This window comes from Dendroctonus ponderosae, unplaced genomic scaffold (genome assembly GCF_020466585.1).
Source record: "Dendroctonus ponderosae isolate FM_Combo_2020 unplaced genomic scaffold, Dpon_F_20191213v2 Dpon_F_20191213_2, whole genome shotgun sequence".
NCBI lineage: Eukaryota > Metazoa > Arthropoda > Insecta > Coleoptera > Curculionidae > Dendroctonus > Dendroctonus ponderosae.
The window spans coordinates 6,969,012-6,988,639 of record NW_026018165.1 but is presented as its reverse complement, the minus strand read 5'-3'; the positions used below and the strand labels follow the sequence as shown (position 1 = coordinate 6,988,639).

General features: G+C 33.0%; 4 protein-coding genes across 5 annotated transcripts in view; 2 read left to right on the top strand and 2 right to left on the bottom strand.

Annotated features, from left to right (window-relative positions):
- LOC109537830 (dual 3',5'-cyclic-AMP and -GMP phosphodiesterase 11) overlaps positions 1-986 on the bottom strand; it is a 202,470-nt gene extending 201,484 nt beyond the window's left edge. The window contains exon 1 of the mRNA XM_048663959.1: positions 832-986. The gene's annotated coding sequence lies outside the window, so the exon portion shown is untranslated. The remainder of the gene's footprint in view (positions 1-831) is intronic.
- Positions 987-4,830: 3,844 nt separating this feature from the next.
- Positions 4,831-11,772, bottom strand: LOC109540252 (H/ACA ribonucleoprotein complex non-core subunit NAF1). Of its 2 annotated transcripts, none has more exons than XM_019908541.2 (8): positions 11,300-11,772; positions 8,447-8,640; positions 8,147-8,391; positions 7,916-8,091; positions 7,611-7,860; positions 7,002-7,238; positions 6,653-6,928; positions 4,831-6,461 (listed from the first exon to the last, which is right to left on the bottom strand). In XM_019908541.2, exons 1-8 carry the CDS (start codon positions 11,496-11,498, stop codon positions 6,350-6,352), a joined length of 1,689 nt encoding a protein of 562 aa, XP_019764100.1. In that variant the 5' UTR covers positions 11,499-11,772; the 3' UTR covers positions 4,831-6,349. The 2 variants fall into 2 exon arrangements, with proteins under 2 accessions (XP_019764100.1, XP_019764099.1); XM_019908540.2 differs by having other exon boundaries at positions 7,916-8,097; positions 11,300-11,771.
- An 82-nt stretch (positions 11,773-11,854) lies between these two features.
- Positions 11,855-16,719, top strand: LOC109540258 (leucine-rich repeat and immunoglobulin-like domain-containing nogo receptor-interacting protein 1-B). Its single transcript, XM_019908549.2, has 3 exons — positions 11,855-11,944; positions 15,586-15,645; positions 15,701-16,719. The coding sequence occupies exons 1-3, from the start codon at positions 11,929-11,931 to the stop codon at positions 16,717-16,719; spliced, it is 1,095 nt and encodes a 364-aa protein (XP_019764108.2). The 5' UTR covers positions 11,855-11,928.
- Positions 16,720-16,782: 63 nt separating this feature from the next.
- LOC125503458 (toll-like receptor 2 type-2) lies at positions 16,783-18,274 on the top strand. The gene is given in 2 exon segments (XM_048663841.1): positions 16,783-17,839; positions 17,842-18,274. Coding segments are annotated over 2 exon segments (1,413 nt in total). The 3' UTR covers positions 18,198-18,274.
- Positions 18,275-19,628: the final 1,354 nt, after the last annotated feature.

Sequence of the window (19,628 nt, the reverse complement as noted above, 5' to 3'; positions counted from 1 at the left end):
AAATGCACTGAATTCGGAGTAAAGATAATTTCTTTTTCGCATGGAAAATGCCTGATCGAGTGTACTGTCTCATCGGTATTTCATAGCGAATTACACAAAATTATTTTAATATTCTTTGACCTGAATGTGGGAATATATAGAAAAAAAATCAATATTATGCTTTTATTTCACCCTAAAATTAATTTCTTTTGATCGAGAAAGATTAAAAGTCGTTCTCAGGCTGGCGGTAAAAGAGTTTAGAAGAAAATAATAGGTTTTGATTGTAAACCAAATGCAGATGTTTACACGTATTAACGTTAACAGAAAGTACAAGAGAAAAAAACAAAAAATGAAGCCAAAACTGTGCGTTTTACCTTCTTTGCTCAATTTAACATTCAAATATCCTCCCAAATATTCAAAATGTTTTGGAAAACAAAACGAATTGGCGAGTACAAAATCAATTCAAACTGTTTCAAAACGTTTTGCTTCAGATTTGCTTAATTGTCCACACGAAACCAATCAATTCGGCTCAAAGAACATGCCAATTTGTGAGCCCTTACGTTTTCCAGAAGTTCTTCAGTAATTGAAATTGATCGAAAAATTGCATTTTAAGTGTGGTCTTATTTGACAAAAAGCACGTAATTTAAAACTTTGCGTTTAAGTTGAAGTTCTAAAATATTTTCTTTCCATTCGCGAAAATCGAAGATATATATCATTCCAGCCGCAAGCAGTACTTTTTCCGGTAAAGCAATTCGTGACCTCAAATTGATATTTGCTCTCAATTGACTCTGAAATTTCTTATACATTTGGAACCATTTGAATCATGTTTTGCTCCAAGCAATATAAGTTTACCAGTACGCACAATAATGGGCACAAATCCGATCCGACAAGACCCGTTTGGTATTCACCCTGGATAGATGTTAATTCGCTAAATCACAACACGGCAAGTAAATTTCCCATCGGAAAATTCGCACAAATCGAGCTCGGTTCGAAATCCGTGTAAAACTAAAGTAACTAGAGGTGTTACTAAATATTTAGCGTTCATTTGTATATATTTTGTTAACTGTTTATGCGAAACACGCGGCCATGTAGGAGATGCTCGTAAACCAATTGTTTGGCATCCAGTCAAGATTTATTTACACAATATCCACGCAATCTGGGAAATTGCAAAACAGCTCAAAAGTGTATACAACCAGTAAATTACAACATTTCCTTGTGCCAATAAAAGTGTTTTTCTATTTATAGGAAATTTCCTTTTGATGAACAATTAAACGCTTTTTGCTATAGATAGTTAGACAATAGACCTATATTTCTGCTTGGATTCATGTGCTTTAAAGATTTACTTGGTTAGACATTTTGAAAAGTGAAAACTTTCAAAATAAAAAACACTACCAGTTTATCATTAATAACCCGTAATAATAATACAGCTGTATATTTGTATGATAAATATGTCGCCCCGAAAAACGCGGGCACGCTTTTGATGTACACAGTTACATCAAAGTTGATCAGATCACACAAAACACTCTATATATTTAATATTTGATCAAAATTTAAAGCAATATGAAAATTTAAAAAACCGTTTTAATATTTAAAAGGTTACATTTTAAAAATGATAAAAATTATGAAAAAAAAATGATAATCTTGAACCCTATGAATGATGAAAATTAGCCAATCATCGCTTAATTTTCAAAGTCCTAGGACTCAAATAACCATTATTGTGAAGTATAAAGCTATGGATAAATTTTTTATTTTTACTAACAATACACACAACAAAGGATGCTATCAAATGGCACAAAAACGTTTCTAGCTCCACTTCTAGAAAATGAACCAGGTGAAATAACGGCGATAATTATTCTCATTAAATTAAGAAATGTAATCTTTTTACAGCTGAAGTCCAAGTTTCATCAATAATTGCAATTTCAGTTTTATTCGGCTATTCAAAAATTGGCCATCAATTGAAAGAAAAAAAGGAAAATTGGCCAGTTTTGCGACTAAACTATAAATATTTGCAAATTTTTCTGCAAAAGTGGATTGCCTATTGGATTGGAAGCCTATAATAAGGCTGGAAAATAAAAGAAAGAAAGCTGGAAAAATTATTTCTACTTCGATACATATTTTGCATTAAATACTAAGGAAAATATAAAAATATCCAATCTTATAGAAACATCCCAACAAGTTATCTTTAATCTAGGAGCTATCTGCATAGTTCTAGACTCGATGCATAGTTTGATACGGTTAAAATTTTCTTGTTTAAAATTTAAACTTACAATTGTTTTCAAAGTTCGATGATTTATTGCAGGGGAATTTTTAATGTAAGCAACAATTTGAACTACATTTACCTACTAGAGTACTCGTTTTCAGTTAAAATCGTCCGAAAAAGCCGAATATCCCATCACAAGCTTCAATTTATCGATGGGTTTCCAAGAAAATTTATAATTTCGACCCGACCAATCGTCTCAAGATGCGTACCACCCGGAAGAAAAGCGTTTTCAATTAAAAATTAAATCAATATTGAGACTCGCGTTAATTTGTGATTTAAAAAATATTAAATTTTTAAGTTAAACATGGAATAATTCTTGAAGCTCTAGTGATTTACACCGAACATAAAGTGGCGTCGAAACGTCTATTGCTTAAGCCTAGTTTAAAAAATAAATGCCAGAAAGCGACTTTCCGGGAAACATTTTGCAAAAGAAGTTTCCGACAAATTCATCCATGAAATAAGCCCAATATAGGTGGGTAAATTTCCGTTACAAATTTGCTAGTCTAAGCCAAAAAAATGTGATTTTTTGTAAAATTTATGCGGCTAAATGATTGTCACAAAATTTCCTCAGGTGTTCAGTTATTTTAAAAATGTGAAATAAGAGTACATTTTTTAGTTTTAAGCTTCAAGCCATCTAAAAATTAATATTCTAATAATTGAATGTGTCTTTACCATACAGGAAAGTACAGCCACCTTTTTCGGGACACCTTCTATAACATACCCACTAACAGTATTTTTAGCAGGTCTAAAAACCATAGCGATACTTGAAGAAATAATTATCATTGCTCTTGGCTGCGGCATAATGAATAGAGCATTCACATAGCATAGCATAGCATTCATAGCCACATCTTTTGCCAACAATTTTTAAGTATGAAAAACACAGTACATAAAACTGTATTAAATCAGCTGAAAAATGTAATAAAAACATAGATCTTAGCCAAACGGAAGAATAGACGAACAAAATAGGTGAAGCATCCTGGTCTGGCTTCTATAGATTGCGAAAACTTTATAAACGTGGGTACTATTTTAATGAATAGATAATTTTCACAGTGCTTAAAATCAGGATTAGTCAAATGAATTAATATTAAATTAAAGATATGCATAATGTAATTGCTTTCGCTTTTGTACTTACTGCATAAAGCCAAAGATAAAAGTTTTTTCCTCATTTTCAATTTGAATAACCTAGTCACTGGCGAGGCACTTTTATTGTCTGTACGAGAAAACACGCGAATAATAAAACAAATCAAAGATTTTTTCATTAAAAAAAAGCGCAACAAAATGCGTCAAAATGCTTTATAAAGCGTATTTACGTGCCAGCAAACACGTAGAAGAATAGCTAACACCTTGAGAGGTTTTGCAACAATGTTTTTAACGTTCGAAAAACAAAAACATTTGATGTAAATTGTGAGTATAGTAAACGGTTTTCAAGAAATATTCAAAGTTTCAATAGTTTTTCGTTCTGTGGCAAAGTACTTGCCATGCCGAAAATGCGTAAATGTTAATTTGAAATAAAACAAAATAAAAATGAAGGTATGTAACTGCATATTTTAATCTGCTTTTCACTACTCATCAACTTTTTTTGTGATTGTTTTCGATATTGTCAAAAGAAGCTACTTTGATCTTGAGCCAAATTCATACAGTTTGAGAAATCTTGTATACAATTAATGATTACCTTTTCCGATTTAAACTATACAGAACATTTTATGAAGAATGCCATTTTTCCTTTCATAAGCTTTTTACGAATTTTGACGAGATGTTTCGTGCCATCGTAAGTTCACCACATGTGTCTAAAAGCGAAATAATCCATCTCAGACACTTTCTCAAATGCAATCGAAAAACTGCAATAAATCTTATAACAACCTCTAGCAATCAGCACAAAAACATTCGGATTAAATCGTAAATTATCTAAACTAGAGAAAATTTGTATTCAGATTTACTTTGAAATGCATATTCTCTATGAAAAACGATCAACATTTTGATACCATAACTTAGTTTCAACACGCAAAAACTCAATAATCGAAATGTCCTCCACGTATTGCCAATAAATCTTCAAAACAAAGAACAGCTCACTTATGAAACTGGAACGTACGTATAGAAACCGCATACCCATTCGCACGTACCGATATCATTGTAATATTGGCCATCGAGTCTCGAAGAATATGGGCTATATGCAATTCTAATAACAAAAATGTTTTAGTATTAATTTCGAGTGTTATGTTAGGGTTATAGCAAATACACGAACAAGTCAAAAGTATCATTTTGCCGATACCCGTACAATTTGATGCTCAAGTTTATTTACGTGCTAACTAGGTTTTGATTAGAACTTGGTACGAATTACTGCTCGTTTGTCAATCTCAAAACACGGAAATCTACTATAACAAAGTGCATTCAAAATAAATTTTGACCTATTTTGTTCAGCAAAAACCGATTTATTACATCATTTTTCATCGGGGACAAAGAAGCACTCGCCATTCGGCTCGGTCGATTTAGAAACAGTTTTGAACACTGCATCCATTTTCACATTGACTATTAAAATGTTTTATTGGAAAGCTATTGTCGTAAATTTTTAAATCTACTATAAGAAAAAACCATTTGCTTTCAAGATTTTTATATCCTGGAATATAACCATATAACAAAACAAACTCTGAAGTCTATAAATCTTCAGACGATCCCGAGTCAACTGCTAATCACCAAATATCCATCCTCTAGACATTCCTAACTATGTAATATATACTCAATTTACAAACTCAACCAAAGCCTACTCAATAATCTACGGAATAACCAAATTAAATGTTGGAAGGTTTCGTTTAAATTTACAGTGGCAATGTCATTCCTGCTTCACAGTCTTAGTGGGACACCATGATTTTGTTCAGTTAGCTGAGTTTGTAAATTATCAAAGTAACTAAGTTAACGACAATAAGCAGTAGCATCGTGAAATCATTTAACACAACTAATATAACAAGTACAATTTTTTTTCTGACATCTCATAAGGGGTTTTAAGTGGAAAATTTAGATTAAATGGAAAGAACTTGATCTCGAACGCCAACTTAGTTATGAACAAGCGTGTGCAACAGAACTTTATTAATATTTAAAGCGACATTTGTTGACTTTTGATTAAATGTCAATAAGCCTTTAAACAAATTTTGAGTTGGTGCTTTATGTATTATACATAGGATTAACTGTAGTACGAATAGAATCGGTGGATTTTCGACAAGCAGTTTTTATACGTTTTAGCAACTATTTTATTATCAAACACGTTCAGGATCTCTTAGCCTTTACACTATTGGACATTTTTAAAATGGTTTTATGGATAAATTATGGTTGAATTGTTACAAAAAAATAATTGAAACAGTCGAATAGTTGTTTGTAAATCTACACAAGCTTTTTCATAAAACAAAGATTACTTCGATATACATATTTGTGAAATATATATTTTCTAAATTTTAATATAAAAAGCACACTGTTTAATTCGTTAATTTCTGTCCATGTGGATTCATATCCCGTACTGCAGATAATCGCTAAAAATTGAAACATTAAAAGGCAGATAGGTTTGCCTTATTTTCATTTATTACTATATTTTTATTACATTATTGCAAATGTGTATCTGTAAAAGCAGACTTAGTTGTTAGAAACGGAACCACGATTGGAGAAGAAAGTGTTAAACAGAAGCCCTATTATCAATGCAGACAAATGTGGGTAGAACTGTATTTATTGAGGTATAATAATCGAATGAGGAACTATACTTCAAATTTCCCACATTCAATTGATGCAATTATTAGGAATATAATACCTAAATGAATCAATGGATCTTGAATAGAACGACTGTAGGAAGAAGAATGCACAAAGTACATGTGGTAAAATAAACAGACGAGAAACATGTTTTTCTCTGGTTACGTAGCGTAATGTATCACTCAATTTTGGTTGAAAAAAATTAAAGCTCTTCTGAGAAACATATTTGTCATAATGATTTAAAAAACAACTTGACTACCTTTATGTGGTTTCATCGTCTGAGAGCCGCATTCTTCCTAAAGCAACTGTAGAATCTACAGGAACCGATGCGATTGCGATAGCAAAATGAAAGAAAGAAGTTGACTGAAATAATGCTAAATTTTAGAACTGAGAGGAAGGACCAGGGTCTGTACCATTTGAGTTTCGGCTGTTGTTGGTAAAGTAGTTATATTGGCTTTGAAGGTTCTCTGGACCTTGGTTGAATTGAATACCTCTGTAATACCAAAAAAATGTAAACTATTAAACATAGAAGAACCTACTATTATTGCATGATTAATGGTCTAGTGCATAACAATAAAATAATTTTCTATTATTGATTAAAGGTGGAAACGAAGAAAAAAATGTCCAACTCTTATTGTGTTTTTGAAGCAAAAGTCTGAAAGCAAGATTGAAACGTATACTTACGAGCTGTTCTGACAATTCGGCCATGTTAATGGTAGGCCCCCCAAATAGGGAGATGGTGTGTTGGGATCAAAGCTACCAAATTGTGGTGACCCGCTGAATACTGGCGCATAATTTGCTTGAAAATTCTGACTTGCTCCTGTGTGAAATCTTACAGGAACTTCGAGTTGCGGTTGCCCATTGAATCCAAAACTGGAATGTAGTGCGTAGCCTGGTGGTGGAACTGCAGGATTGAACTCAGGAACTATATGAGATTGAATAGTCGCTGTTGCATTTGGTCTAAGGAAAATAATAAGGATGCATAAACAGAGAGAAAAAGAAAAAACAAAGTTTTGATCAAAATTTTGCTTACCTTCTTGTTCTCACTGATTTCTTCCGAACATCCACTAAATTGTGGACTTTCGTATTAAATGTATTACACTGATTCATAGTTTTTTCATACATTTTATGTCTCTCTGCACTATTATCAATCGATTTCCTTTTTCCCCGTGGGTGTTTTGCTCCGTTGGTTTGGAATTCCTGTTCATCATCAGATATTTCCCCAGGCTGCTCTTGATCATAACACCCAGAGGCATCCGTGCCTTTTATTCTATAAAAGATATATATTGTTAATGCAACCATTGACATACACATATTAATGAACACATTTCATCTACTCACAAAAAATAGAATGTGTTCTTGAAAATCGAAATAAATAAAGCATACTCCTCTGTACAAACTGTTGGTTAATTAGAACGCCTTTAACAAGGAAATGGGAAAATGAGAATAATAATAAAACGTTTATTGCCAAATATTAGTGCTTAAAATATAATAAAATTGAGTTTGTCTTCTTCAACTGAGAGGTTTTCCAGTTGACTTGAGTTAAAAAATTATTATCGCCCATACTCTTAAGAAAAACATGGCTAAACGTTGACCGCGAATGTCAACTCGATAATTAGACGAAAGCAAGATTGTCACTTACTTCAAAAGGTCCGTAAGAAACACAAACTTGCTAAATTCATCACTCTTCGGTGCGGCATAAACTTTGATTCCAGGCATAATTCCGCATGCTTTTATTTCATCTTCAGTATTGAAACGAACACAGTAAATGGGTTGAAGTACGGGTCCCAAGACATCGAATATTGGACCAAGTGGCCTTTTTTGACTATCACCAATGAACAACATCGAGTCCAAATCAAAAGCAGGCCTATCAGGAATCGATTCAATAGTAACTAAAATAGAAAACGTGTTACCAATTGAAAGCAATAATTACGGGCTGAGGTTCACCTAAAGTTCCAACAATCGCTTGCAATTCTCCAAGATGTATAAATTCCTCCTCCTCATTTATATTTATTTTAGACAAATCAGGAATGGGAGGGAAAAATTCTTCAGTTGCAGCTTGTTTGTTGGTCCTTTTAACAGCACCTGTATCACCAACAAGGGAAACTGTCTTGATTTCATTCCTGGAACTGTTTAAATATAAAATTACGGAAAGAAGCAAACGTATTGTAATCTTACGCGATTTCGATTGTCGCCTTTTCTATACAAGAACTATTAAGCTTTTCATCACCATAATCGCTTTCACTATCGCTATCACTCTCAGAGTCTGAGGATAACGTGCTGTTAGTTGAGTCACTATCAGAATCACATGTATCAGAGTCATCTTCTTTCTCATTATTTCTCCAAGCTTGTTCAGACTTTGTTTTATTATTGTCAGGGCTGAGCTCATTCCCATCTTTGCTGCTAATGTCTACGTCACTGCCCTAAAATAGGACTGGTCAGTAACGGTAGATTAGTCTTTTAACATTGAATGGATACATCACTATCGCTGGCACCCCCATACGCTGTTAGTCCGTGCAAAGCTTCTGATTTCCTGTTAATCACAACTTGATCGGGATTTTCTAATTGTTGGGAGCCTTCAGTCTTTTGTTCATCTCCTATTATATTCGACTTTGTTACTTTTTGCTTAGTTAACCCTAGTGATGCAGCTGTTTCAAATCCGCATGCATTTTCTACAAATGTCATTGTTACAAGATATTGGTATAAGGTACAAAAAAATACTTTTGATCGCAACGCATCAGGCACAAAAATTTGACGCTTTGGGTATAGGAAGATGTAATATCTACATTACTTATAGTGAACTTAACAGTCTGCCTGCCCATGTACTAACATGTACTAACATACAGTATGTTCCATTTGAAAAAGTGCAATTGTCGTTTTTACCTTAAGTCGCAACATTACTCATTTATAATTTCAGTCACCCTGTATAATTGAGAACAAGTTGCTTGCTGTATGTGGTTGGTGCTCATTTCCAAACACAAACCGAAAATTTCAAATTTCCACTTAACGAAATCGCCTTGTAACACAATTCTGATTTATTTTCCTGACTGCGTGTACTTGTTATGATATTCTTATCTTTCCTGGCTCTCAGTCAAAGTGTGAAGTGAAAATTTTGAACATCGCTTATTTCATTACGTTTCGGCGAGACAACAGCGCCATCATCAGATTTATAATTTACACAAACTACAAACACCAATTCACAATTAAAACATGTATAAAAACTATAATTTATAAAGTGTTGAAACATTCATCAGTTTTTGAGGGAAAAAATCCTTCCTTTTGGGAGAGCAAAACACTGGAAAAACTTACGGTTACTACGAAAAATTTAAGGTTTCAAGAAGGCAAAGACCTAAAAGAACGTTGATTTTTACCAATCATGAGGTAAATTTGTCCAGTGTTTTGCTCTCACAAAAGGAAGGATTTTTTTCCCTCAAAAACTGATGAATTAAAACATTCATGTGTTAACACACTTCATAAATTATAGTTTTTATACAACATGTTTTAATTGTGAATTGGTATTTGTAGCTTGTGTAAATTATAAATCTGATGATGGCGCTGTTGTCTCGCCGAAACGTAATGAAATAAACGATGTTCAAAATTTTCACTTCACACTTTGACTGAGAGCCAGGAAAGATAAGAATATCATAACTTGTGACACAATATTTTCAGACCTATAATAAGACCTAATAAGATCCATAAGACCCATCTAAACTTGCAATAATATGCAGGATGTCTGGTTGGAAATACCGAAGCTGTCGGTACTTTTCGATATACCTAAGCGGCTGAAAATATTTTACATCGATAGAGCATATCCGATTACTTATTGGTACAAACTTTCAGAACGATCGGTTTTTCCGTAAACGTTTAATCACTTTGTATATTTAACACATGAATTGAATATTCAGTTTTGAGAAATATTTTAGATAGGTACTGAATACTCTCACGCATGTAATCCGATGGTAAACCGTATTACTCATACTAATAATACATATATAAATGTGAAATTTGTTCCAAATCAAAATATTTAACGTATTCTCTTAAAAATGGTTGAAGATATCATCAATGAAACAGTTGTGATTGAATTCGATTAAAACTTGGTTATAAGACGGAAGTCGAAATAATCCAATCAACCTTAATGGTGCCTACCATTTGAGAGAAAGTTACATTTTTTATGCAAAATATCATTATTTCTGGATGAACAAGTTTCACAACGTATGAAACTAGATTCAACACTTGTAGAAAATCAAAAAAAATCTGCAAAACATTGTTGGCTCAACCTCTTGTTATATTCAACTTTGTTACTTTTAGCTAAAGTAATGTTGGTAAGGTAGGTAGCACGTGATAAGTCAATCAATCGTTTAATAATCCTAAATATAAAATACTGTTTAGATACAATAAGATGGGAAATATTGTAGTTTATAAATATTTGAAAAAAGGGCGTTATTCCTCTGCATAAAAGTATTCGGTACACATAATGAAACAGAACATTTTGTGCGTGATACTTATTTGGGTCGCAATAAATCAATGGAATATAACGAGTTAAAATTATAAGCAAAATATGTTGAGTACAAAGAAATGCATCAGAAATTTGAAAAAGGTCAGAATTTTTAAATAGTTTATCAATGCGATTAGGTAGAAATAGGGGTAGTTTATTTCTTGATTTTACTCGTAAAAAAGTCAGAGGTAAGAGCAAAATAAGTATTTGCAGCCATAGGGCTGCAAAATAATCGAATTAGGTAGGTAGGTTATAGAACCTACCTACCTAATTCGATAGGTACTTTTATATTTTTTAATAAGATTAGTAATATAAGGCTTTTTTTGTTCGTTTTATGATAATTTGATTTACTTAATCAAATATTTCAATATACAGGATGGACCTTAATAGCACAAAACAAGAAAATATTAACTCGAGTCAATTATATTGAGACAGCAAATTATGACCGATGAAAATTGCTATTATTAGGCACGTAATCTAGTTCGAACCCTGTCGAAAAATGTGTTCAGAATCGTATAAATGTACAACCACACAGACAAATATTGAATATGTCTAACATGGTTTTGGTCAGCGAAATTGGCTAATGCAGACTTTAACCAATAATAACCACGGAGCTTTTAGAACACTTACTAGTGGGTCCATTCGATTTTTGTACACCTGCCGATAAAATTACTAAAATATTGATATCTCAAGTATATTTCCTCAGTTAGTTAAATCTAAAAACATAGCAATTTCAAGTATGTAGACGGTTTGATACTAGTTTTTGCCATATACAGGCAAATTTTCTTCGACATACATTTGTAGTTAAAAAGGACTAGGATATAAATGTTGCTTACCATTTAAAGCACATTGATTAAGTGAATAATTCATTTCACATTCATCGTCTGCAATCTTAATGTCATCTTTTACTTCTAGGGCCGAAGTACATGAGGTTTTATTAACCTCTAATTGACGCTGCTCATTACTCAATTGCTGGCCGTCCGTCGAGCTGTTTTGCTCCGATAAAGCTTCAGAATGTTCATTAGTCTGATCCATAATGGTACTCTAGTTCGAATTAATGAATCTTCTAGCAAACCTTGGCCTTGGCGCTTCTTAGTTGAATATTTGTTCAATTCCGGGCGAACGTACTAATGACAGCACGATAACTGGATGTATTTGCGAGCCCTATACTGTTATCTACTCATCTATGTGCGAATTAAACATAAAAATACGATAAAACACGAGAAGCCGGTAATATTCTATACAAACTCAACATGCATGTTTAGCGAACGTCCATTTTGAAATTAGTTGACTGTTGACTTTGCTTAAGTCTTCGTCGTCTTTTCGCTTCGTCTCTCGTAATAAGCGCTCTCTAGCGACAAAGGCTTTATTTAACGCCTGATAAATGGCGGATGGCCTGATGGATGATGGAGACGAGTTCATGATGAAGACAAGTGATGGACGAGTCTTACTAGTTCCTCGTTAGATGTGGGCTCATTTTAGTAAGTACGTCATACACAGAAATTATTTTTAATATTATCATAATTTTATTTCATATTGCTTGTCCGGAAGATCCAATTTTCGTTTTTCTCGTTCATTATGACTTTTTTACAAACTAAAAACGTAGTAGAATCTAAGGTAATTGTTTTATGGCCCAATCGCCTTTGAATTTGAAAATAGTTTCAGCTTGTAGGTAGATATCTAGGTTCTATCTATATCTTTGTATCGGTATCTATATAAGATTATATAATCCTTTACTAGGAATATTCACTGACGTTTCTCAGTGAATTGCGTTATGTATACGTCAAAGTCTCCAACTCTGTCACGTTATATTGACGTGATTATCACGCCAATTTGTTACAGTAAAGATGACGTCTCTAATCTGGACATTGACAAATATTCAAAATGTCACTTCTTGGGTCTTGCTTTCCGTCTCATACGATTAAATTAAAAAATTGTCCTATAATAATAACCGAAATAATTTAAAGTTTATAAAGCCAAATTTTCGAGCAGACAGCTTGGGTGAAATCGAATCATGAAAAGCTTATATTAAAGATGAAACAAATTGAAAAGCAGGCTGAAATATTAAATATACAAAAAATGTTTGAAACCACCCATAACATTGATCAATTAAAATGTTTTTTTTAACGTTTAAGCAACGCGCGTTGAAAGGGCGCCCTTTCAAAGATAATTATTATACAAAAGAACTAAGTTTAAAAAAGCGTAAGTTATATAAGAAATTGTTACTTACAGCACATACCTATCTATCTCGTAATATGTAAGAAAACATTCACTGTTTTCTATCTTTCAGATTTCTTGTGGCATATTCCCTGGATTAATTTGATTTGTTTTCTGATTGTTTTCTCCTGGAGTTCGTCCTCAATTATCAACCAAATGATTTTATTGATAATTGTTTCAACGAACTTGAAAATTCATATGTAAAACTAAATAAAGCGAAACAACCGAAATTACACGTTCAAAAAGATATTTTTAGAAAAATTAAAGTATTTATGTTTCATAGATGATGTGAATAAACATTTTAGACACATTGTGAGTAAAATTGTCAAGGAGTATGAGAAAACTTAATTTAAAAAGCTTATGAAACATTTAAATGCTAAAACTATTTATACTCTGACTTAAGTACAGTTAAGTTAACTGATTGCTTGAAATATTTGGATAATTTGAACATTACCTTTTTGTGAGTATATTCACATGAGGGATTTTACCATTATTTATATAAATTGCAAATTCCATAGAATTTAAATGTGCGCTACCAGAACACTATATATGTCGTAACATTAAAGTTCGACCTACCGTCATACCAATACTTCCTAATCGCGCTAACGAATTAACACTATAAAATCAACAATATTAACATACAAGTAAGTAAAAATATAAATAAAAGAAATTGAATTAATTTAACATCAGCACAGATCTAATTGCGTGATTTGCTTTAAGCTAATTTTGTCGAAAAATGTAAGAGAATAATCACAACTCTGTAGTTCAGATAGATTTTTATTTAAAGTAATTAAAAACCAAGTGTTCTAGATAATTTCTTGTATTGTTTCATAATTCGTGGAACGGTAAGTAGTTGTCCTTTCGTATATTGGCGATAATTTCTGCCATGAACCTGAAAGTATAATTTGCAACAAATTCTGGCATTGTAATTCTATCACAACTTATGTTTTATCGAACAAACTGTTAAACTAACGGAAAATCATCAAAGTATAATTTAAAGAACATTTCGTCCATAACTAAAGACAAAATATGTTGCGCTTTGGATATCAGAGGCCAATTGCGTCTAGTTCGACAAGAAATTCCAGATTTCAACTCAACAAACACATAAGTAAATCTCATTTTACTTAAAAATAGGTTTGTAGGTAAAAGGTATTTAACCTGATTAAACTACGTTATAGTTGCTTTAGTAATTTTAAAAGTTCTATTATTTAAGTATAAGAAACAGTGGTTTTAAAAAGGTGCGTAATGCTTCTACACAAAACTGCTGCGGGTATGAAAATACTACGAAAAGCGTAATTTTTATCAAACAATTTGATTTTTACACTTTCGTTTTTAAAGAAAAGGCCTTGAAGTCGCTTTAGTTGAACAATAGAATCAATATAAGGCTTGAAATCAACAAATGAATCAAGTATTTACTATGTTCAAATAATGTGAAACGTTTAGCACAAATACATGTGATTGAAAAATGCATACGAAGTAGCTCAGAAATAAAAAATATATTTGCAATTGGGAATGATTTGAAGTGGAGATCAGGAACATCAAGCAAAAAATAACATTGAGTCAAGGTGGAATAATATAAATGTTCAACAGTTATTTCGAAACAAATAATAAGATAATAAAACACGCAGCAAAAGTTTTCTTTTTTCATGGAAAAGCAAATACTTTTCCACACAAGAACGTTCGAAACAAATGTATTTCGCTAACATTTGAAATATTTTTGTTGATATTATCTTCGTCTCGCTTAGGTGTTTTAAAAGCTTGGAACTGTATAATTTTTAATATAAGGACAGTTCTTATACGGGTTGATCAAAATTCAGTGCATTAATTTTAGAACCTTGTTTTACGTTTTTCCGTCTTGTTTGTCCCTTACCTTGTTGTTTGCGTATGTGCCACCGTTATTGAGTTATTTGCAAAGATAACACAATGACATGATAAAACGGGAGCAAGTATGGAAAAAATGCAAGTGGAAAATAAGTTTCTAAACTGAACAAGGAACTTGAAAACTTGTTTGCCGTTAAACTTCTGTGGCGCACTCTTTAGAATTTAACAATCAGTTTGAATGTCTTAATAATGTAGATCATAATATATTAAGTATTTGAAATTTGACACAAGTATCTGAATGACTCTAGGAGCTATAAAGAAAAACTTAAAACATTTCCATCTTTGAAACATTTTATTTTGAAAACGAAGTTCTATGTTTATTTGAACATTTTATTCATTTTCTGGATGTAAGACGCTATCATAATCTTTTTTCGGAATCCTATTTCACACTTGTTGGCCCAAAATTCACCACATTGGCACAAATGGACCCTTTGCTTAAAAAATACCCAACTTTACATATAGAGCGATCATCGTCCTGAAATTTTTACAGTCTGTAGTAGACACGCATGTCTCAACATATGGAAAATTTCGTTACAATTTCGCGGAATCCTGATTCACGCTGACTTAGTGAATGTTGGAGCAAAAACCATCGCTTTCACACAAATGCACCCTTTGCTAAAAAAATTCCCAGTTTTACATCTAGAACTATCTTCATCCTGAAATTTTTACAGTCTGTAGTAGACACGCAGGTCTCAACATATGGAAATTTTCGTTAAAATTTTGCGGAATCCTGATTCACGCTGACTTAGTGAATGTTGGCGCAAAAATATTCGTTTTCACACAAATGCACCCTTTGCTAAAAAATACACAACTTTACATCTAGAGCGATCATCGTCCTGAAATTTTTACAGTCTGTAGTAGACACGCAAAAATAATCGTGTTCACACAAATGCACAGTTGCAGGTTGATATTACTAAAATAGAACATATAGATATGGGCACTTGCACTAGAAAAATAAACTACTTTTTCATCTAACTGTTTTAAAAAAATAGGAGAATAACATTTTAACCATCGGTGTTTTCAGATGCTGAGAAATGTGTGCAATATTTGAAGCATGTACTATCTGTTTTCACTACTCATCCTGGTAATAGTAAAAGTCATAGACTGCGAAAACTGTGAAGCAAATTTTTGTTTTCCAGCAAAACCTAAACCCACAATACTTTCATTGGAAGGAATCAGAGGAACTAAGAACGAATATGATGCCAAAACTGGATGCTTTTGTAATGAGCTCGTAGGAGAATTGACCATTTGCTTCGGAAGAGTTGGCTGCACGGCTATGACTCAGAATATCCCAATAAGCAGTAAATACTTGAAGCTGATAAATACCCGTATTAAAGTTTTAGGACCGGAAGACTTTAAAAATTTAGATTTCTTAGTCGAACTGCAAATAGAAGAAAACTTCGACCTCGCACACATTTTAAATGGAACATTTAGCAACTTGAGCAATTTGGTGAATCTATCCATATCGTACAATGGACAATTGAAAACGATTGAAACAGGTGCATTTCGGGGTCTTTCCAAATTGGAAAATCTGTTTCTGAATAATAATGGGTTTGAAAGTGTATACGAAATAACTCGAGGCTTAAGTCCGCAAGCAGTGCCACATTTGGTGACTTTGGTAATGGATTCCAATGATTTTCAAGCTATCGCCGAGGCCGAATTTTTAGCCATGGAGAATTCAAGAGTCGAAGAGCTGAGCTTAAGTCTGTGCAGAATAGAATATATTCATCCGCTGGCGTTGAAACCATTGAAGAATCTGCGTAGACTTCATCTAGGAGAAAACAGTATTAACGATTCCGTTCTCTCAAAAATGCTCGACAATACATTGGAGGAAAATATAAATCTACAGACACTGGATTTCTGCAATATGGGTTTTAAAAAGGAGCCTCCAAGGCCTCTGATGGCAGCGATAGCAAAGTCTAACATTTCGCAGTTAAGACTGGCAAAGAATCAATTTGAAATACTTGATAAAAACAGTTTTCCGTTTTTGCCTAATCTGATGTTTTTGGAATTGCGCGATGTTCTGACTCTTCAGATCACTGACGATGCCTTTAGAAATCTGCCAAACATGAAAACTTTACTGTTAGGTGGCAACAAATTGACCGACATTCCCAGGGCAGTGTTAAGTTTAAAAAACTTGACTGTTTTGGATATGTAAAACAACTCGCCAAATGATGATTATCATGTTTATTTTAACATCAGGCAGGTTGAGTTTAGCAACATGTCCAGTTTGCTTCGGATCAATTTGGCTTTTAACGGCCTCGCACATCTCTTTGATAACTCCTTTAAAGACTTGCCATTCTTGCAGGAGTTAATCTTAAGAAATTCTTCGGTGTATCATATTCAGAAGATGACATTTGCTTGTTTAACTGAACTAAGGGTTTTAAACTTGATGAACAACATAATAGCTGCTGACCATGCAATTCCCGACGTTTTTTTCTCGTTATCCAAGCTAAAAAAATTGGTGCTTACCGGGTGTAAGTTTCAATTTATTAACAAGGAAGGTATGAATCCGTTCCGTAACTTGAAATCTCTCGAATATTTAGCCTTGGACAAGAATTCGCTGATCACATTGGCACCAACAGATTTTCCAACTCTAGTATCTTTGACTATAATCGATTTATCGTATAATTTACTGAAATCTTGGGATAAGCGACTGTTTGAAAGCAACAGAAATCTATCAAAAATTAGTCTTGCAAAAAATAAACTCAATGATATAACATTGGCGATGTATCAGGATTTTGCTGGTGTCGAGTTCATTGATCTGGAGCAGAATGCTGTTTTGTGCACTTGCAGTGCTACATACGAGTCCTTCAGACAATTTTATGAACTCCCAGAAAATTTTAACAATCTTCTTTTGAATCGGTCATTATTCCTGCTCCAAACCTGCGGCTATCCAGATGATTTATATAATGTTACTATTGGAGATTTCCTGACCAAAAAGGAGTATGGACAGCACATTTGCAATTTCAGGCTAAGAAGAATATATTTTTTACTTCCCCTGATTTGCCCACTGGTGTTAGTCGGTCTTGTAGGTATTTTGGCATTTTGGTACAGATGGCACATCAGATACTGGATATTTCTAGCAAAATTGTATTTAAGTAGGAAAGGCAAAATAAAACATGGTCGGCCGGTCAAAAGCAGTGACAACTTTGAATTTGATGCATTTGTCTCTTATAGTACCGAAGATAGAGACTTTGTGATAAAGCTAGTAAGGATGCTGGAAAACCTACAACCATTCCTGAAACTGTGCGTGTATGAACGAGACTTTCAAATCGGACCATAATATCCGAAAGTGTGTTAGAAAGTGTGACAAAAAGCCGAAAAACCGTATTAGTGATAACGGACAGTTACGCAAAATCTCAATGGTGTCGATGGGAGAGTCAAATCTGTGAGCATCACAGACTTTTCTTTGAAAATGAACAGGGAGAGTACGTGGATGATTCGCTTTTGCTGATTAAATTAAGTTCAGTGGCCGAGAGTCATTTAACGCCCACTTTAAAGTATCTGTTAAAAACTCGAATTTACTTAGAGTGGACGTTGGATGAACGGAAACAACAACAATTTTGGAATAAGTTAAGAAGTACACTGCGCCCACCTACGACAATAGTCGAAAACATTCATCCAGGCAATTGAGTTCACATTGTGATATTAGTAGTATTAATAAATTTTGGAAATCATGTGTAATATAGTGTGTTTTTTGTGTTCTAGTCTTTTCATATTTTCATTAATTTTTAACAGAACTGTTTTTTGGCGGAGTTGGCGCTGTGCTACGCAAATGTTTTGTTGCGCCGACCCAACGCACCGGCGCAGTAACTCAGTTTCGTTGTTGGAAAAATGTCTTTTTTACTTGTTTTTAGATTTACTTTAAGGGCCATTTATTAATAATATTTTTAAAATTTCTTCAGAGTTTTCCAGTTTTAGTCAAGTTACTCTTTCTTCTAAATGCCAAATTTTATAAAGTTTTAAAATGCTGACAATCTTAAGGTATTTTTCGCGAAAAAATATTAAATTAATTTCGAATCCTTCGTCGCTTTGTAAAAAGTTTTGAAATCCCTTTCCAGCTTCGAATTTGGGACAAAAATCAAATAATTTTCTATCAAAAAATTAACAGAATTAGTGAAAGTTTATAACAGATTATTTGGAAATTTGGTCATCTCCATGTGAGTTTGTTTAAAAAAAATCGGTTTTTTAGTTTTGAACGTTTAAAAAAAAACGCTCTATTTTGTAGAATTTTACTTAAAAAAACTGACGATCTGGAGGTCTCTTACGCTAAAAATTATAAGACTTAAATGTATGGCTTTGTAAACATTTTACAAACAAAACTTTTTTCGGGGTCGAATTCGGGACAAAAACGAAAATCAATTTATTCCGTTTTTTCCCGAAAACTCTTAAGGCTTTCGGAAAAAACAATCACAAAACTAAGTTTTTAATCAAAAACTCAAAGAACATAATTTTATGATAATCTTTCTGATAATATTTTCTGACCATAATGGGGTCTTTGCAGCCAAAAATGACAAAATTGATTTTGCTAGAAAATTCGCCTCATTCATCGGTTTGCAGAGAACTGTAGAAAATGCTTTTCAGCGTCGAATTTGGGACAAAACGAAAATAAATTCCTCTAGTTTTCCCTAAACCGATCAAAAAACTAAAAGTTTTTGATCGGAAACGCAAAAAAACATTATTTTCTGATGATTTTCTTCTTTTCTGACAATAATGGAATCTTATCAGCCAAAAATTACAAAATTTATTTTGCTAGAAAAATCGCCTCATTCATCGGTTTCAGGGAACTGTAGAAAACTCATTCCAGCTTCGAATTTGGCACAAAAACTAAATAATTTTATTCAGTTTTTTACCGAAAGTAATTAGGATTATCTTGAAAAAATCGACCAGAGAGTAATGGTTTACAAAAAATTATTTGTAAAATTCGCCAACCATCGCTCATCGCCCTGAAGGTTCTAAAAGTTCCTTTAAATTACATTTATAAATGTTTTCCGGGCTTTGAAGCCGTGGTCTATCGGAATTTCTTCCTGACGTTTCGTCCACAACTGCGGTGGACATTTTCAA